The sequence below is a fragment of the Dendrobium catenatum genome, unplaced genomic scaffold (genome assembly GCF_001605985.2).
Source record: "Dendrobium catenatum unplaced genomic scaffold, ASM160598v2 fragScaff_scaffold_1220, whole genome shotgun sequence".
NCBI lineage: Eukaryota > Viridiplantae > Streptophyta > Magnoliopsida > Asparagales > Orchidaceae > Dendrobium > Dendrobium catenatum.
In genome coordinates, this window is record NW_021319682.1 from 12,614,599 (window position 1) to 12,634,232 (window position 19,634).

The following is a 19,634-nucleotide window of genomic DNA, read 5'->3' on the forward strand; positions in this document are numbered from 1 at the left end:
TTGGCCTACTCCCATGTGCATCGTGGGTCCCCCATGCTCCCACGTGGCACGGTTCCCTTCCGGAAACCCCCCTACCAAATTCGGCCACCATTCACGTGTGCCGTGGGTGCCCACCGAGCCCATGTATGGCCGGCCCCCTTGGCCTCCCCCATCCTCCCAAGGGCCGCCCACTCCAGACCCTTCACCCCCTTCCTTTGACCATTGCCCTTGCATGCCCTCTTCACTTTGGATCACTCCCTCTTCCCTAATTGGAAAATTAGGGTTAGGGTTAGGGTTTGGCACCGGTGATTTCCCTTTTTCCTTAGCATTTGATTGAACAACTTGGGCTTCTACCAATTTACGGATCATTTCTTCCATCCCTCCAAACCTCTCCTCTAGGGATGAAAATTTTCCCTCCATCGACGAAAGTTTCTCACCCACCTCCTCTTTCAATTGGCCCATCTCCCCCTCCAAGACTTCTACCTTCTTTGATGCCATGTCGTTTAGGATCAAGAGCTCTGATACCAAATTGATACGCCTTAGGTTTCACAAATTAGGGTTTGCCCTAATTTCCCCTCCAAAAAAGAGAAATTTCTCCACCAAAATCAAATGAGAAACAATCACAAGAGGGTTGAGATGAAAAGTAAGAACCTTTGCATTAGAAAGCCAAGAGAAAACAAGATAAGTTTGTCCACTTCGAGAAGGACAAGATCTCCCACAAGAAAACCCTAGAAAAGCACAAGAAAAAGACTAGAGGAAGAAAAACTAGAAAGAGAATACACTTTTTATAATCCCCCCAAAACTAAACCCTAATGGCTCCCTTCATACCCTTTCCAAAAGATCCTCCCATCCCCAAAATACCCCCACTTAAGTGGGTGGGTCCCCTTGGTCCAGCCGGTTCTCCGCCCCCCCTCTCTTCCACCTGTAGACCCGCACGGGTCCAGGCGGGACCGGTTCACCCGGTCCATCACATTCCACCTTCATAACATTATGAAAATGATTTTACTTGTGAGAATGAGATTATTAACAAGTGCCAACTTCGGATGCCAACCAAGCAGTTGAGTTTGGATGGATATCAAGTTTTCCTTAGTAAAATTGTTATGATTAAGCAGCCAACTTGTGATATCAAGAAATAAATCAGAGCAAGGCTTAAGTCATTTCTTTAGGACATTCAAACTAAAATAAATAGTAACTCCTAAATCCACCCTTCCTTCCTACCTGCTTACTACATTCCCATCACCCAAAACCCTCCATAAGCGCCAACAATTACTTTCTCATGAAGATTTTTAATTTTTTTTACCATTTTATCTGCCTCAGCTGCATCTCATGTTCTACATTGTTGCAACATAAGGTCAATTACATATCATGGTCTTGGTTGCAGCATCATAGGCTCAATTGACTTTAGATGTGGCCTTTGAGATCTTAGTTTTCTACATTGATTATGATGGGAACAATAAGGATGGATAGATGTACTTTGCTTTATTTCTGCCTTCTCCAAAGCTTTGTTTTTAATTCCGTTGTAAACTTCTGTCTACCTTTTTATAGTCAACAGAATACTGTTTTCTGGTGGTTTTCTTATTATTGGAATCAGTGCTTTCTGCATTATCACTGGTGATTTTTTTCACATTTCGTTCATCTTATACATCTCCAGGTTATACTTCCACCAGATGGATATTTAAAGGCCGTGAGGGATCTCTGTTCTAGTTACAACATTTTAATGATTGCTGATGAAATACAAACCGGCGTTGCCCGCACCGGAAAAATGCTTGCTTGCGACTGGGAAAACATTCGGCCTGATGTTGTGGTGAGTTCTTTGTATTTAAGGCTTCGTTTGGACAGCTTTCGTGTGGCTTTCTAAAATGAATTTTTAGTATAAAATTTTTTAATTCAAGAAATTTTTGTACTAGAAAGTTGTTTTAGAAAACAACAAAAAAAGCTGTCCCAAACGAAGCCTAATTTGATTTACTTTTTTATGGTAATAGTCATGGATGTTGATGTATGGATATGCAACTACTTTTCATTAAATACACCAACCCATCTTTTTCATGCTTGTATAATTTACATGCTCATCACCAAAAAGCATAACTAAAGATAGTGGCTTTTGTGTGTCATTTCTATTAGATAATTTGTGATCTAAGTTTTGCTTTTATCTGTTATAGATCTTAGGGAAGGCATTGGGTGCTGGAGTGGTACCTGTTAGTGCTGTTCTTTCTGACAAGGATGTCATGCTTTGCATCAGACCCGGAGAACATGGAAGGTGTGCTTCTTTCTCTTTATTTTTGATAACTTATTATTCTTCTTCCTTGGCGGACAATTTGTTATTGAAATGATTTGTAAATTTGAGATACTGTCAAAGAATTTCTTTAAAGTAAATATTTGTAAAACGAATTGTCGGTAAGATGAAAGTTATAGAAAGTTACATTCTTCTACTAAGTGTTTTAATCAGGATATATATATATATATATATATATTTGAGATAGTATATATTATGTATATTTGAGATAGTATTACATATATTGGTTAAATATTGGCAGCACATTTGGTGGAAATCCTTTATCAAGTGCTGTTGCAATCGCTGCATTGGAAGTTATTGTTGAAGAAGGGCTTATAGAAAGGTACTTGATTTATTTCATTAAATTTCTTTACTAAATATGCTCGTAATTTTATCTACCAAAAGAAGTTAATTACTTATCCATATAATTTGTTTTGGGGGTCTGCCGCAAGTTATTAACTTAAAATTTGAACCAGAACCTAATTAACTAGATCTTTTCAAATTATTTGGGAGAAGCCACATAAGTCAACTCGAAGCATAATTTTCAGCTTACATTTTATTTAGTATTTTAAATTCCCAAAAGTTAATTCATCTACCACTTTCTCGTAAGTTGAATGTATGGTTTCTTTGGACTTTGTTCTGTTTATCTTATGTTTTTTGTTATGTTACTTATTTTTTATCTTCGTATTCTTATAATTTTGTTTGCTTTTTCATGAATTATTTTACAATAATGAAAGGTTCATGCATCTAATATATATTCTGAGAACGGAGATCACATAAGGTCTGTTTAGAAACCCTTTAAACGATTCTTAATACTTGAAGCTTGAAATCGCACCTGTTAGGGTTTTAATGATTTTGGTTTACATGAATACAGTAACTTAAAATCAATAATACTATTCAAGTTTAACATCTTTGGCAGAAGGGTTGAGGTGGTTGTTCTATCTCTCTTCGTCATAGCATCTAATATAAGGGCTTGAATTAGACTCTTTCTTAAACTACTATTCCTTCTTACCTTTTATATCCTTTGTAACGCTGCCGTAGGAGCTCTCTTTAGTTGCCATCTTCTTCATGCGTGTCAATTTTTAGTAGTAATTTATTCCTTTATTTATATGGCCTTGCCCAACATAAAGAAGTTAAAGCAAAGGATTCATCATGCAAATATATTTGGGTGCATGATATATATCAACTCTCCAATTCATTTCTCTTTTGACTCTCGATAAGTATGTTTTTGATCCCATAATAAATTGTTGCATTGTAGCCCGATGCTTGATGCTCTGCACTCCTAGATATTCTTTCAACTAAAATGGATATTATTCTACTTGAAGTTGGAAGCATTCTCCATTTCTAGAATTTTATTTTCTCAAAGAAGGGGCCCCTCAATCGCAATTATGGCATGAAAATGTCTATTCTGCTCAAATATTTCTAGTTTCACACAGGATAAGGGGAACCTCAACTCCATAGAAAATATTAAAGTGGTGTGGCCTAGGATTTGACTTTTAATAGTGGTTCAATTGGAGTTTGTGAGGCTTGTAAAAAGTGCTAGAAATGTTGTAGATGTCTTGGTGCAAATGGAGAAGTTGGATTGCAAGGATCAATGCAATAGGGGGCCTAAAGCATATGACAAGCCAAAACTGAGGGCATGCTATTGGGGTTTAAGCTTTTGGTTGTGGTATAATTAGGGAACACCATGCCTTGAAAACTCTTGGATTATTTAGAGGAAATTATGTACTAACATTTTGGAGCATTTCATAAAATTTCAAGAGTTTACAAAGGTTTAATGGGGGGTTTGAAAAAGACTAGGTCATGTGAAGGATCCTTTGAACGAGAGCTTCCTATGGGAATTTAGTGTGAATTTAGGTTGGATTGGGTTAAGGAATTTATATGGGAGTGTATAATTCTATTGCAAGAGATTGAAGGACTTATGGAGATTTTATGAACTTTAGCATTCATCAAAGTAGCAAGATTTGAAGAAATTATCAAACTCCTTCAATGTTGACGTCGGCGAACAAGCCTCCTTTTCAAAATAAAATTCAAATTTATGTCTAAATCATCATCAATCCCTTTGTCATTCTAGGAGATAAGTATTAATTAGGACAAAGAGTGAGGGACTAAGGGGGGTCGGCTAAACATGTGACTATGGAGGAGTTGATTAGTCCAAGTATAATTACCCCTCCAAATGAGTGGTTGGTTGGCCATGATGAGGTGGAAATGGATTATTTAATTAAGCTTAATTCAAATAATCAATTCCCTATTGAATGAAATAACATTCCCTCTATATTTGAAAATTCAAAATTTTGAATTTAAAAAATTTCAAATTCAAATTTTCAAAATTTGAGAATATCCCCAAAATTGAAAATTATACTACATAGTCTTACATGGTAATTATAAAACACATAAATTACAAATTCTAATTAAATGTCTTCAATTTGCTCATTGTCATGATTCATTACCTAGCATTAGCTTCTTTCTTGCACTGGACACTTGTGGTTGGTCCAGTGCTTCCTCCTTGAGCTCCCTGTGCCAAATTATGAAGCAACAATGGCAACACTTCAACTTAGGCCTCTTATTCGGCCCAGTTGCATAAAATCAGTATCAGCTATCATTAGTCCTATTTTGTTGTCATGATAGCCCCAGTCTCAAGAGAGAAGGAATTGAATCACTTATGGAGTCTTACTTCATATAATGAGGACTGGTAGAACCTGATCTCCAATGGAACGAGTGAATGCAAGGGCGTTAGGTAGAGAAGGAATTGAATTACTTTTGGAGTCTTACATAATTAGGTAGAGAACGAGCTTATTGTGTATCTTGCTTCATTCATCTCTCAACCCTAAGAGGCAAATGCGAAATAATTGGGATTTAAATTGATTTGTTAATACGTTTAGTTAAACAAACATGAACAGCTTTTCAGGTGCTGCTATGAAAGGAGAAGTTAAAGATATTAAAAAAAAATCTTCTGTACTAGCCACTTCGTTTTGCTCTTTTCTTTTTGCATTATATCTACCGCCAATAACTTTTCGATTAGTTTTGATTCCTTTGTAAAATATCTGAGGTCATTCTGATCTTTTATGATTATCTTTTCCTTTTTAGCAACAAAGGCAAGACCTGTATTGCACTGCTAGCAGAATCTTCTTCAGAACTTCGCAAAATTATAACTTTAGATTGACTAATGTCCCCATAACATTTCTGTAGTCTGTCTACTACCAACCTTTATTTTCTTTTTTTTTTCCCCATTTTCTAATCAATAAGAAAGAACTTTGGATTTAAGATGGTGGTGAGACCTCCAATGCTTTATGGTGTTGAATGTTGGGCATTAAAAGAGAGGCATAATACTAAGTTAAGTGTTGCAGAGATGAGGATGCTTAGGTGGATGAGTGGCTTTAGAGATAGGATACGAAATGAGCATATAAGTGAAAAGGTTGGAGTAGCTCCAGTGGAAGATAAGATTAGAAAGAGTCGCCTTAGATGGTTTGGTCACATAAAATGGCGGTCTCCCGATGAACCGATTAAGAAAATAGAGGTATTAGATTTGACTTATATTAAGAAAGATAGAGGTAGACCTAAAAAGACTTGGTTATAAAATATTAGAAATGATCTTTCTTTATTAGAATTAAACGAGAATTTGACTTTTAACAGTACACAATGGAGAAAAAGGATTCATGTAGCCGATTCCACGTAGTGGGACAAAGGCTTGATGTTGTTGTAAGAAAGAACTTTGGATTCATTCCTATTTAACTTTTATTAACTGTAGCTAAATAACAATTTTTTCTCTCTTTTCAGGGCTGCTGCTCTGGGTTACGAATTTAGGAGTCAGTTAGTGAAGGTTCAGCAGCAATTTCCCCAAATTATAAATGAAGTTCGAGGGAGAGGCCTACTCAATGCAGTAGACCTTACGAGCGAAGCCCTTTCTCCAGTATCTGCTTATGACTTATGCCTTAAACTGAAGGAAAGAGGCATCCTTGCCAAGCCTACGCATGACACAATAATTCGTCTCGCTCCTCCACTCTGTATAAGGTGAGCATACACTGATCGTTGAACTTATGATTTATTTTCATTTAATAGTTTCAGGCTTCGTTTGGGACAGCTTTCTTACAGCTTCTTAAAATAGTTGAAGTTGCTTTAATAAGCAGTAAAAAAGCTCTCCCAACGAAGCCTTAACTTTCAACGTATGATATCCTGCTAGTCTAAATTTTAAGGTTTGTTTGATTAACTGAATTAATTTTTTTCAGTAGGACGCTAAAATCCAAGTTGGTTTTGGGTATTATAAGTGAAAACGTGGTTACTATTGAAGAATATATGAATTTATTGCGTTTCTTTTGTTGTGCCATTCTTTTGTGCAGAAAAAATGATGGAAATTATGCGTTTTTCTTGTTAAAAATAAAGTCATTTTGTTTTGGGATTTTTCTGTATTGGGGTTTAACTTTAAATATGACACAATGCAGAAAAAATATTTATGTAGCCGACTTCATATAGTGGTGGGATAAAGGTTTGTTGTTGTTGGGGGTTAACTTTAAAATGGTCCAGACTATTTGTATATGATCAATTTAATCCCATAGTATGAGGTTGCTCCAATTTAATCGCTCACCATATAAAATTGATCCAAAATTAGTCCTTTGAAATTAAATTAGGATCAATTTTGTATAGTCTACATACTAAGGGTTCGATTAGGATGACTGTAATTTTTGTAAAAGTGATTATAAAACAGTTATGAGGAAATTAACTTTTAAAAAAGCTGCTGTAAAATACAGCTTTCTAGTTTAGAAATGTTTTAAATACAGTGAAAAAACAATAACCAAATAGAAATTATAGTTACAATTTGAAAAGTAAAGCAGTAAGAGAATTGTATTAATCAAAGCCTAAATTTAAATCAATTTTATGTCACAATTACACCATTAGGGACTATTTTGGATCAATTTTGTATAGTCAAAAGAATAAATTAGAGCAATGTGATATTTTGAGATTAAATTAGCCATATATGATTATGTTAAAAATTTTAGGATTTTCCTGTATAGCTAAATTATAGTGTTTTTTGGTGGATTTTCCATGTCTTGTTATCATGCAATTGTGTGGTAATTCCTATGCGAAACAAAATAAAATTAATTTTATTTTAGGACCAATTTTTTTTTTTCTTTCTGGTAGCATGCTTGATGCGGTCTACATATGCGGGTGACTTATACAGAATATTTGGTTTTATCTCCACTACTACCTTTAGCTAACTGTTTTTCTATTTCTGCTTATAGACACTTTTTCCTTCCTTAGTTTTTGCTACTCCAGTTGTAGTATGAAGGATAGACACTGCATCCTCATATATGCTTTTCTGTTTTACGAAATGGGTAGAGAAGAAGATAGAAACTCCTTAGACAATCTCCTATGTTTTCCTTTTCTTTTCTGCTTCTTGTGGTTTTTCTCCTGTGCAGGTGGTTGCTACATCACAATGGTATCAGAGCCAACCTGGGAGATGGCTGACGGAAGTTCCAGCAAGGCGGCCGACGATGAACGGAGCTTGGACGCGGTGTGGGCTGCTCAGGCTAGCATCACACAACATTTGGAAGAACTGAGAACCGTGTTTCTCCTCCTCTCCGTAGAGATGAGGACGGAGTTTGCAACTCTCAGAACTATGGTAGATCCAATAGTAAGCGGCCGTGCGCAGGTTCAGGCACCTCCGCACATTCCGAATCCGGGCTTATTGGGGCGACGTCCGCAAGCTGTAGCCGCAGATTTCTCAGATTCGGAAGGAGAAGTCAATGCAGAGTTCCCGCCGGATGCGTCCGAATCCGATGAGGAGCGCCGCTATCGCTATCATGGCGGCCATAGACGGTTTGCAAGAAACCCACGACGAGACCAGGGAGATTTTAAGGTGAAGATGGATATTCCCTTTTTCGACGGTCGTCTTCATATCGAGGAATATCTTGATTGGGAAAGAGCAGTAGAAACCTTCTTTGAGTATATGAAAATTCATCCAGAGAAGCAAGTAAAGTAAGTGGCGTGTTGGTTGAAGGGCGGAGCAGGTGCGTGGTGGCAACAGCTGTTGCAAAGCCGGAGGCACGAGGGGGCGCGGCCCAGTTCGCAGTTGGTTCCGGATGAAACAATTAATGCGAGGACACTTCTTGCCCACCGACTATGAACATATGCTATATCTCAAATACCAACATTGTGTTCAAGGACCGCGGACGGTGAACGAGTACACAGAAGAATTTTTCCGCCTCAGTGCTCGCAACAATCTGCAGGAGACAGACAACCAATTAGTGGCCAGATATATTGGAGGGCTAAAAGATCAAATTCAGTGGCCAGATATATTGGAGGGCTAAAAGATCAAATTCAGGACAAGTTAGAACTGAATTTTGTTTGGTCTCTGTCGCAGGCCGTCAATTTTGCATTGAAGGCCGAATCTCAGATGCAGCGACACTCTCGCAATTACTCCAACCGGCGACAATCTGTTCCTGAGGCGAATTCAGAATCGGTCAAACCTGCCATTCCACCGGCCAGATCAGGTTCATCAACTGCACCTATCAATAATAACCCTCCATCGGATGCTAGACTCCCAGCTAGAGCCAAAGTTCCTTTAAAGGAGAATCCATACAACAGACCGTCGACGTTGAAATGCTTCAGGTGTTTCCAACCTGGGCACAAATCCAACGAGTGCCCAAATCGACAACAGCTTCGGATGCTTGACGGAGATCATCCAGAGGAAGGCGGCGGCAACGAAGGCCATCCAGGTGATGAGGAGGATGCTGAAGACCTCCGGGGAGATGAGGGCGATCCTGTTATTTGTGTCCTGGAAAAACTTTTACTGGCTCTAAGACAGCCTACACAGTCCCAACGCAATGCGTTATTTCGGACTCGATGCACCATCAACGGGAAAGTTTGCGAATTAGTGATTGATAGTGGGTGTACGGAGAACGTGATTTCAAGATCTGTGGTGCAAGCCCTACAGTTAAAAACTACAAAAAAAATCACAGCCATATAAGATTAGCTGGGTTAAGAGAGGAATTGATATCACTGTTGCCGAAATATGCTATGTAACCTTCTCCATAGGAAGGCATTATGTTTGTGAGATTAACTGTGATGTCCTTGAAATGGACGTCTGTCACATCATTTTGGGCAGACCCTGGCAATTCGATGCCAGTGCTACATATGACTGTCGCGTCAACATATACTCCTTTGACTGGAAGGGAAAGAAATTACGCCTGTTGCCGCATTCGCAGGATGCAATTGGAAAAAATGAGAAGGGCCAAGCTACTGCTTATCTCGTATCTGGACAAATTCTATTACAGTCAGCAGGGGAAGGAGTTTCTTTATTAGCTCTGGTAGCATGGGACGGCAATACCCAAGGGGGTAAACCACAGGTCCCAGAGGCCATTCAATCTTTGTTGACAGAATTTGCGGATGTTACTCCGACTGAATTACCGTCCCAACTCCCACCGCTCCGGGATATTCAACATCAGATAGATCTCATTCCGGGAGCTACATTACCCAACCTACCCCACTATCGAATGAGCCCCAAAGAAAACATGATCCTGCAGGGCATCGTGGAAGATCTTCTCCGGCGTCAATTGATCCAGCACAGCTTAAGCCCATGTGCCGTGCCGGCCCTCCTTGTTCCAAAAAAAGATGGCCAGTGGAGAATGTGCATAGACAGTCGGGCCATCAACAAAATCACCATCAAATACAGGTTCCTAGTCCCCAGGATCTCGGACCTACTGGATAAACTACACGGTGCGGCTATCTTCTCAAAATTGGACCTCCGCAGCGGATACCACCAGGTTTGCATTCGACCCGGTGAAGAATGGAAGACGGCATTCAAGACTTGTGAGGGACTCTACGAATGGCGGGTGATGCCCTTCGGGTTGTGCAACGCTCCCTCCACTTTCATGCGGCTAATGACCGAAGTGCTTAAACCCTTTTCGGGGAAATTCTGCATCTCGTATTTTGATGATATTTTAGTTTATAGCACTTCGTTTGATGAGCATGTACAGCACCTCGCGCAGCTTTTACAAGTTCTGCGCAATCACAAATTGTATGTGAATATGTCCAAGTGCGAGTTTGCTAGTTCTTCTATTCAATTCCTGGGTTTTGTGATTTCCCGAGAGGGAGTTCAAGCGGACTCCAGAAAAGTTTTGGCCATCAGGGACTGGCCGACTCCCCGCTCTATGACAGACATACGGAGCTTCCATGGGTTGGCGAACTTCTATCGAAGATTTATTCGTGGATTCAGCAGTATCATGGCTCCCATAACCGAAGTGCTGAAGGGGACTAGCTTCTCATGGAACGCTAGCCAACAAGATAGTTTCGAAGCCATTAAAACCGCTCTTTGCAACGCTCCAATTTTAGCTCCACCGAATTTTGATAAGCCGTTTCAAGTTGACACTGATGCATCCGCGGTAGGCATTGGAGCGGTATTGTATCAAGAGGATCGACCCATAGAGTATTTCAGCGAAAAACTTAGCTCTCCTCGGCAGAAATGGACGGTATATGAACAGGAACTTTATGCCGTTGTAAGGGCCTTGAAGCAATGGGAGCATTACCTTCTTCACCAGGGCTTCGTGTTGTGTAGTGATCATTAATCCCTTCAGTACCTGAACAGTCAAAAGACCGTTAGCAAGATGCATGCTCGGTGGATAGTTTATCTACAACGGTTCAATTTTGTAGTTCGCCATAAATCTGGAAAAATGAACCGTGTCGCAGACGCCCTCAGTCGTCGTGCCGCCCTCATCACGCAACTACAGACAGAAGTGACGGGATTGCAGGAGATGAAGCTCCTGTATGATGGCGATCCAGATTTTGTGGCTCCTTGGAACGACTTGTAATATCAGTTTTGCTCCAGGTTCGTCCGGGACGAATTTGGATCGTCCGGGACGATCGGTACAGGTTGTTCAAGGAAAACTGTTCTATCTGTATGGTTCGTCTGGACAAAATGTTGAATCTTTTGTACTTTTTGATTTTTGTACAGTCATGGCTCTTTCTGCTTTATTTTTCTGTCAGCCATGTACTGTATTTGTAGATGATTGTTTTGAGGAAAAGAAAGAAAAATATAGATGATTTGTTCCGCTGCATTTGATATTTTTAGTAGCTCTGGTCTGTTTTGTATAATATTTGGAAGATTCAGTTCAGTAAGAAAATTCCAAAGCCAGATCCTGGTTAGTTCGTTAAGCTGGTCGCGGCCCGGTGCGGGGCGGGATCCGTCTCGGGTCGGGTCGTGACACGACTGCCAACGTGGGACACCTACAGGTGACTACTCCTTGAGGCATGGTTTTCTTTTTAAAGGAAACTCTCTGTGTGTGCCCGCCTCCTCCTGGCGACAACAATTGATTAAAGACATTCATTGCGGTGGTTTGGCAGCCCATGTGGGTAGAGACCGCATCATCCAACAATTGCAATGCCAGTTTTTTGGCCGCACCTGAGGCGTGATGTTTCCAAATTCGTGGCTCTCTTTTCGGTTTGCCAGCAGTACAAAGGCAATGCTCAGAATACCGGCCTGTATATGCCTTTACCGGTCCCTGACTCCATTTGGGAAGATTTGAGCCTTGACTTTGTTCTCGGGTTGCCACGGACTAAACGGGGATCCGACTCCATTATGGTTGTCGTCGACAGGTTCTCGAAGATGGCCCACTTTGTTGCTTGTAAGAAGACTTTCGATGCCCTTCACTTCGCCAAGCTTTTCTTTAAGGAGATTGTTCGTTTGCACGGGATTCCCCGCAGTCTTACCTCAGATCAGGATGTCAAGTTTGTAAGTCATTTTTGGCGGGAGTTATGGAAGAGGTTCCAAACGGATTTGAAGTTGAGCTCCGCCTATCATCCTCAAACAGACGGCCAGACCGAGTAATCAATAGAACACTTGGGAGCATGCTGAGATGCCTTGTACGGGATCACCCAAAATAGTGGGAGGAATTCCTCGGACAAGCAGAATTCGCCTTTAATTCTATGCCTAATCAATCAACGGGACTTTGCCCGTTCAGCATTGTGTACACCAAAATGCCAAACCATATTGTCGACTTGGCCGTCCTACCCAAGTGCAAGAGTTATGTTGCAACTCAGAGTGCTGAACAATTCTCCAATGTGCTAAAAGAGGTTCAAGACAAGCTACTAGAAAGCAACACTAAATACAAAGCAGAACGGGACAAGCATCGCAGACAAGTAGATTTTAAACCAGGTGAACTGGTTATGCTCAGATTCCGTAAGGACCGTTTTCCCACCGGGCCTTGTCCCAAGCTTAACCCAAAAAAATTTGGTCCTTATCCCGTACTGCGAAAGATCAATGACAATGCATATATCATTGATCTCCCTAAGGATATCACTACCTCGGCCACATTCAACGTCACATATATATATCCCTATCACCCTCCGGATGAAGAATCGTCCACTGCCCTCTCATCGGAGATGAGTTTTTCTGAAGCAGGGGAGACCTGATGCGGTCTACCTATGCGGGTGACTTATACATAATATTTGGTTTTATCTCCACTACTACCTGTAGCTAACTGTTTTTCTATTTATGCTTATAGACACTTTTTCCTTCCTTAGTTTTTGCTACTCCAGTTGTAGTATGAAGGATAGCCACTGCATCCTCATATATGCTTTTCTGTTTTACGAAATGGGTAGAGAAGAAGATAGAAACTCCTTAGACAATCTCCTCTGTTTTGCTTTTCTTTTCTGCTTCTTGTGGTTTTTCTCCTGTGCAGGTGGTTGCTGCATCAATGCTTTCTATCTGCTAAACAACCAAATAAGCCCTTAATATATTGTAGTCTCCACTGCTCTTAGGGCTTATTTGGTTGTCATTACATGAAAACATGCTAAAGGAAATAATGATTTCACTTGTTTTTAGTGTAAAAATGAAATTATTATATTTGTTAAGGATTAAAATCAATATTAGTTTCTTAATTACTTACAACAAAATGATGGAATTATCTATGCCATTGCTTTCTATGATGTTTTTTCTATGTTAGATCTGGAAGAGAAGGGTTCTAAGTTAGATCAGAAGACCATTGTTTTTTCTTCTCATTCTTTTTGATTTCATTTGTTTTTGGTATTGAGCTGATAGATTTTTTTTTCTATCATTTTTGCCTTGAAGTTGAGTTTTTATGCAAGGAAATCTTATAGGACCCAATGAGTATCAGTGGCATTTTGAGCTGCTCAAACTCTCAAAGAAAGAACAAAAAAAAACGAACAAATATAGAAGGGGGAACATTATTCATCTATTTTTACCCCTCCTTCCTAATTGGGATATTTATAGGCTTTTAGGATATTAACCTAAACACTCTTGCTAATTAATCCTCTATTAATCACAAGTTCAACAACAATCTGGATTCACATTATTACTTCCCCTCTCACAATGATCTTATCCTCAAATTTGGATTCGAGTCATTCCGAAGGAGGGATGGCCGATTATTCAACCACAATTGCTCGAGCGGATCATTGTGCATTAGGCGAACCTTGAAGTCACAAAAGCAAATGTGGACCAATGGAAGCTCGATAATTCTTCAATTTCTTCTGTTGGTGGCCATGAATATGATGATCATAGCTCGTGTGGATCAGTCTTGTGTGCTGGTTGTTGTAATACCACTATAAATTGGTTATTCGCATCTTCTACGGTTTCTTTAGCGAACGGCTTTACATTATTGTGATCCACATAAGAAGCAGAAGAAAGCCGTCCTAAACAAAGCCTTGTACTTTTTAAAGCAGTTTTCTAGTACAAAATTAAAAAATTTATACTAAAAGGTTGATTTAAGAAGCATTAAGAAAGCCGTCTCAAACGAAACCTTAGTACAAATTGATCTCCAAGATCAATAGATCAATATGGTGCACCTATCGTCTTGCCATGACTAATTTTGCATTCGACTGCTCAATAAACTCTATGGCAAGCCATTTTTACGGTTTAAGGACTGTACCCATATGGTAATGATTCTTGAATCGTTCATGGAGTTTATATGTGGAGCAGCTGAATTAAAGAGGAAGTATCGTTGGGATCGATCGAAATCAAAGAAGCTCGTTTCGGTGGAATCATAGAATTGGAAGAGGTTATTTCTTGACGATGCAATAGTGCAAGAGTGATAGCTGGGAACTTTTATTACGTTCGGTGCACAGAGGAACGTCCGGTCGGAGGCAATTTCCCATCCAAAAATTAGGTATTTGTTCGGTACAACTAGTTATTATTTGATAATAATGAAGAATACCGTTCTATGAAGACCAATACCGAGTTATACCGAGCTGTACCGAGAAATACCGAGTTGTACCGAGTTTTTCTGGGAAAAACTCGGTACAACTTTGGTATAACTCGGTATTTGCTCGGTAAAGCCCGGTATAACTCGGTATTGGGTCTTCAAATGATGATATTTTTTGTTATTGTTTGGTATTGCTCGATACAACTCGTTTTTTGGCGGGAATTTGCCTCCGACCGGACGTTCCTCTAAGTCCGGTCGGAGGACGTAATAATTGTTCTGATAGCTGGAGAGTGTTGGGTCGAGCTCAGCACAAGCCGTAGGTCGGTAGGTGGCCAGTCGATCTATATGTGTGCAGATAGTTGCGAGTGGTGGCAGGATTTGCGGGAACTAGCGTCGGCGATGGGATACTCGCCGGATCAGGGCGGTGGCTGAGTTGTCCAGTTCGTCGGATCTTGGACGATGATTGCGTTTCTTGAGCGCGAAAATTTGGACGGGACACACCCGGTAGATAGGGATTTCTTGATATCCACTTATGAAATCCTTAAAGAAATTGCAGGAAATTGGAAAAGCTGCGAGCGATGGTGTCGTGGCTAGGGGTTCGAAGGATTTTTCTTGGAAGATAGCTGGAGCAATTCGCGTTCGGCTTGGCTAGGGATCAGGCCCTAAGGTTTGATTGCGAAAATGACGTTTGTTGAGTGATTGCATACTGCAAAAGGAGAAGAATAGTAGCATGAGGTGGTAATCGGTAATGTTGGACCAAGATGCATCCAGAAGATGTTCTGGAAGGTCGTTGAGGTTTGAAGATTTGCCGCATCTCGCATATTTCTCAGGTGAAAGGTACATCAAAATCTGTAGGATCTGGCATAGACGACAGGGCATGCGGCCAATGCTTACGAGCTCTGGCTTTGGGCACACGCCAAATCCGGGCAGGACGAGATTGGCGACGATGGGCTGGTTTCCTCGATAAGAATTCTTGAGGCGGCTTGCCGCAGGATCGATTTGATGAAATCGGCGCACCTTTCTTAAGAATTGGGAAAAGTGAATTTCGCCCCCCACCCAAAAACAAGGAACTTTTATTGGGTGCCGAGTGCGGACGTAGTTCTGTATGTGCAAACAAGTAGTATCGCGCCACGTGAAGCCCACCTTGATCGCCGCAGGATCGATTTGATGAAATCGGCGCACCTTTCTTAAGAATTGGGAAAAGTGAATTTCGCTCCCCACCCAAAAACAAGAGTCTGGAAAGGTCAGTGCGTTTTGTGACCACGGCAGACAGAAGATCTCAAGATCTGCGACGTTGCTTTTACAGTTGGGATGTCGCCATTTTCGATGGAGGTGACAACACAACGGATCTGAGATCTGACGACTGTGTGAAATGACAGATCGCTCAAACAAGAAAATCAATCATTTGTGGCCGAATATTTCAAGCTGCTCAAATATTTAATAGAACTAAAAATAAATAAATATAAAAGAGGAATATTATTCAAGATATATCAAAGTCTCACCATCTAAGGAGGTGGTTTTTGTTTTTATTAAGTAGGCGTATCAATGCTGGATCATGGGTCGTATTTGGATTGAACTCGAAATTGATCCAACACTATTTGAGTCAATCCGAACCCGACTAGTTTTTGCAAATGTGTCGGTTTTTCGGATCTGAATCCGACTCTCTTCGGGTTCGGGTCAACCCACCCGACTACGGACACGACAACGGTGGAGCGAGAGCAGTGGCTGGTAGCTTCATATCTCGGGACGCGATGCGGGGGGCATGCGGGTCAGCAGCGCAGCGCGACAGGCAGACTGACGCAGACGTGACGCGCGAATCTTGACGTGTGATTGGCCTCGGGCAGCTGCAGTCACATGGACAACTTAGTCACGCGGTCAGCGGGTCAATCCGGGTCATTCTCAGGTTTCCAGGTCAACCTGGACCCGACCTGATTTTTGAAACGGGTTGAAAACCTTAACCCAGCCCGGTTCGGGTTTGGGTCAACCCGAACTCAAAATTTCTGTGTCGGATTTGAGTCGGATTTTCATGTCGTGTCAAATATTGACACCCCTATTATTAAGGGCAGCGCTTAATAAAATTTATTTAGGTGAGCGAAAATTATATTTGTATCACCATTCTTCATACGACAAACTATTTAGCATTCAATGGATCTTACTAAACAAATATAGCATTCACGTTTCATATTTCTAATTCCAAATTTTCTCTCATTTTTAGTCATGAACAGCTTAGTGAAGCATCAAAGGCTTTGAAAGATGTCCTGGAGATTGATCTGCCGAAGATGCGGAAGCAAAAGCTGAATGGCGATGCACCAACTCCTAAGCAAGCTTGTGACAGATGCAGGCGTGTGAGGTAAGTTTCCTGCAACGAACACGGAGTTTATGAAAATGATGAGCAGTCAAATTATTTAGTACAAAACAAAGTCTCAGGCAGTTCCTTTGTAGAATGTAGATTCTTTCTCTATGGAGCTCACCAAAGGTTATTGAGAACTAGCATTTGTAGCGCATGGAAAACAGTCATTAAAGCTTTCTTATATGTTCAGATTGTAGCATTGGCATTTTATAGAAGTCTGTCGTGTTCTTGAGTTGAAAGATTATCATAATTGTGCACACAACAATCAGAATCATTTCAGGGTGTTGAATTTAACCATAAATATATGAAGTTGTGTAATGTAGTGAGGAGGGGGCATTGCAAGTCTTAGATTTTTCATTAAGGCTACGTTTGGGAATGCTAAAAAGGTGCTTTAAAAAACAGTAAGAAAGCTGTCACAAATGAAGCCTAAGGCTTCGTTTGGGATGGCTTTCTTGCTATTTCTTAAAGCAGCTTTTTAGTACAACAAATAAAATTTTCTTATTGTTGTTTTAAGATGCATTAAGAAAACCGTCCCGAACGAAGCTTAAGATTTTATTTGGGATAATTTTCTTATTGTTGTGTTTTGTTTTTCAGTTCACAATTATAATGTGTTTGATCATTATTTTTTTATTATTTTTAAAAAAATGTGTATTAAGAAGCTGTTTTCTATAATATTTTTTTAAAAAGTAAATTTTCTATAATAGTTTTATAATCATTTTTATAAAAAAAATTATGCGGATCCCAAGTTAGATGGATGGTAAGTATGTGTAAGAAAATGATCAAAAATAAAATTATTGAGTTATTTTAAAATTTTATTTGGGCAGTAGATCATCATAAATGACTATTTAATAATGAATAATGATTGTAGGATAATAATTGCAGAATAATGAATGTATGGTGAATTTTACATATGAGATTTAGAGAGAGGGATTCATATCCATTTAAAAGAATAGAGTAATTTATTATTGTACAATTTTATCATTTAATAAAAGTTTAGAGTGATTAAGATTTAAAACAATTATAAATCATTGATAAATATTTGAACTACTTTAAATTCTAATTATATAAATTATTTTGGTAGCCTCTTTTTCTTCCACCTTCACTTAGGCTTCGTTTGGGACGGTTTTTTTATTGATTCTTAAAGTAGCTTTTTAGTATAAATTTTTATTTATTGTACTAAAAAATTATTTTAAGAAGCAGTAAGAAAGTAATCCCAAACGAAGCCTTAATCAGAGTAATGGTGGTAGATTGTTTTCATTAGATTTAGGCTTTTTTGTTTTTTTGTGTGTATGTGACTGCTGAGCAATATATCCCATGTGGCCTACACTTCAAAAATTTCATGCATGGTTTCTTAAGTGGATTCTTGTAATGCACTCAATAAATGGGCCTCTATGTGATTTTTTTAATATGTTGCTTGATTTGGAGTAAAAATGTATAAAGTTGATACTTTAAGAATATTTATTTGATAATCTCAAGATAATATTTGAATTAAATTAAGGATTGTTCAAATTTTGATTTTAGCAAATTTATAGTTGAACCGAAAGTCTCATTATAATGAGCATATCAATGCTAGAAATGATTTGATCTGACTCCAAACGAGCTTGAATTAAACATTTGAAATATATTTGTAAGCTTCTGAATATAAATTGATGGACCAAACAGCTTTGAATTATAACATGCTTATGGTCAAATTGACCGGCTCAACAAGACGAATTCAATGAGCCCAAAATTACTTAATTCTGACATCATTAAGGCACTTAATGCTAAGCAAATGTTTCATAACAAAGAGAATCAATGCGGATCGTAAGATAGAGCACATTAGATTCTGAACTCTCTTATATTTTATGGCTATTACAACCGATAATCATCATCGCCAAATTCCTATTAGGATATAACCCTATTGTTGAGTTTTTACTATCCCTTCCCACCCTTAAAATTATAATTTTATAAATAATAATTATTTTTCAGTTAATCTTACCCTCATATGCCATTTTGCTCATATTTTGAGGGAAAAAAAATTCAAACTTTTTAAGAAGGTTATAGTTTGATATAATTTTTTTTTTCTCTCTGCATAAATAATTCAGAAGTATTCTTTTGAGGTAATAGCATAAAGAATTGTTATTTCGTCCTATTAATTTTCAAATTATTTTTAATAAAGTACAAAATTATTCATAATTGCTTGCACTTTTTTTAATCTTTTTTTATTCAATTCATATTATTATTATTATTCGTGTTATAAATATTCGGTTAGAGATTCCAATTATTTATGTTAAATTAAGGTTTTTTCTATGTTTAGAGTTTAGTAAATGGATCAATATTTGAAGAGGAAAGAAGATGTAGAGATTTATAGCGACAATCTTCTTGCTTATCCAGAGCTTCAACCTTCGATTTGAGGATATGATGTCAACGAGTTGGATAGAAATCAAAAGACATATTTGAAACTAGTAATGCAACATTATCAAAAATACAAAATAGATTGAGAAGCTTGTATATAAGCATTGTTCAATTCTTCGATTATAATGATATATAAACTTTTTTCTTGAATTATGTCATATATAAAAGTTTGCACACCCTCCAAAGAAGGGCTGGTTTTGCTCTTGAGAATAGCATAATCCTTTCTTCTTTAATTGTAAGGAAGAGAGAATTTTTGTATATCTTACTCTACAGTGGATTATTGTAACTGAGCCAAGCCTTATGATTTTTTCTCTTTTCGGGTTTTTCAGGTAAAAATTTTCTTATCTCATGTGTGTGCTAAATTTTTTATCAAAAGTTATAGATATAAAATACCAACTCTATAGATGTAAATTATCTAGCACATAACTAAAGTATTTTAAATGCAAATGGTTTGAAAATATGGATGTTTGATTTTAAGTAAAAACAA

The 19,634-nt window shown here is 38.7% G+C and overlaps 1 protein-coding gene across 3 annotated transcripts in view; it reads left to right on the forward strand.

The window, feature by feature from the left end:
- Positions 1 to 17,056, forward strand: part of LOC110110106 (ornithine aminotransferase, mitochondrial) — a 29,164-nt gene extending 12,108 nt beyond the window's left edge. For all 3 annotated transcript variants that reach the window (XM_020841422.2, XM_020841431.2, XM_028699099.1), the window contains 5 exons: positions 1,631 to 1,783; positions 2,139 to 2,236; positions 2,514 to 2,594; positions 6,029 to 6,262; positions 16,619 to 17,056. In XM_020841422.2, coding sequence (XP_020697081.1) covers positions 1,631 to 1,783; positions 2,139 to 2,236; positions 2,514 to 2,594; positions 6,029 to 6,262; positions 16,619 to 16,757 — 705 coding nt within the window. In that variant the 3' untranslated portion in view covers positions 16,758 to 17,056. The remainder of the gene's footprint in view (positions 1 to 1,630; positions 1,784 to 2,138; positions 2,237 to 2,513; positions 2,595 to 6,028; positions 6,263 to 16,618) is intronic.
- Positions 17,057 to 19,634: the final 2,578 nt, after the last annotated feature.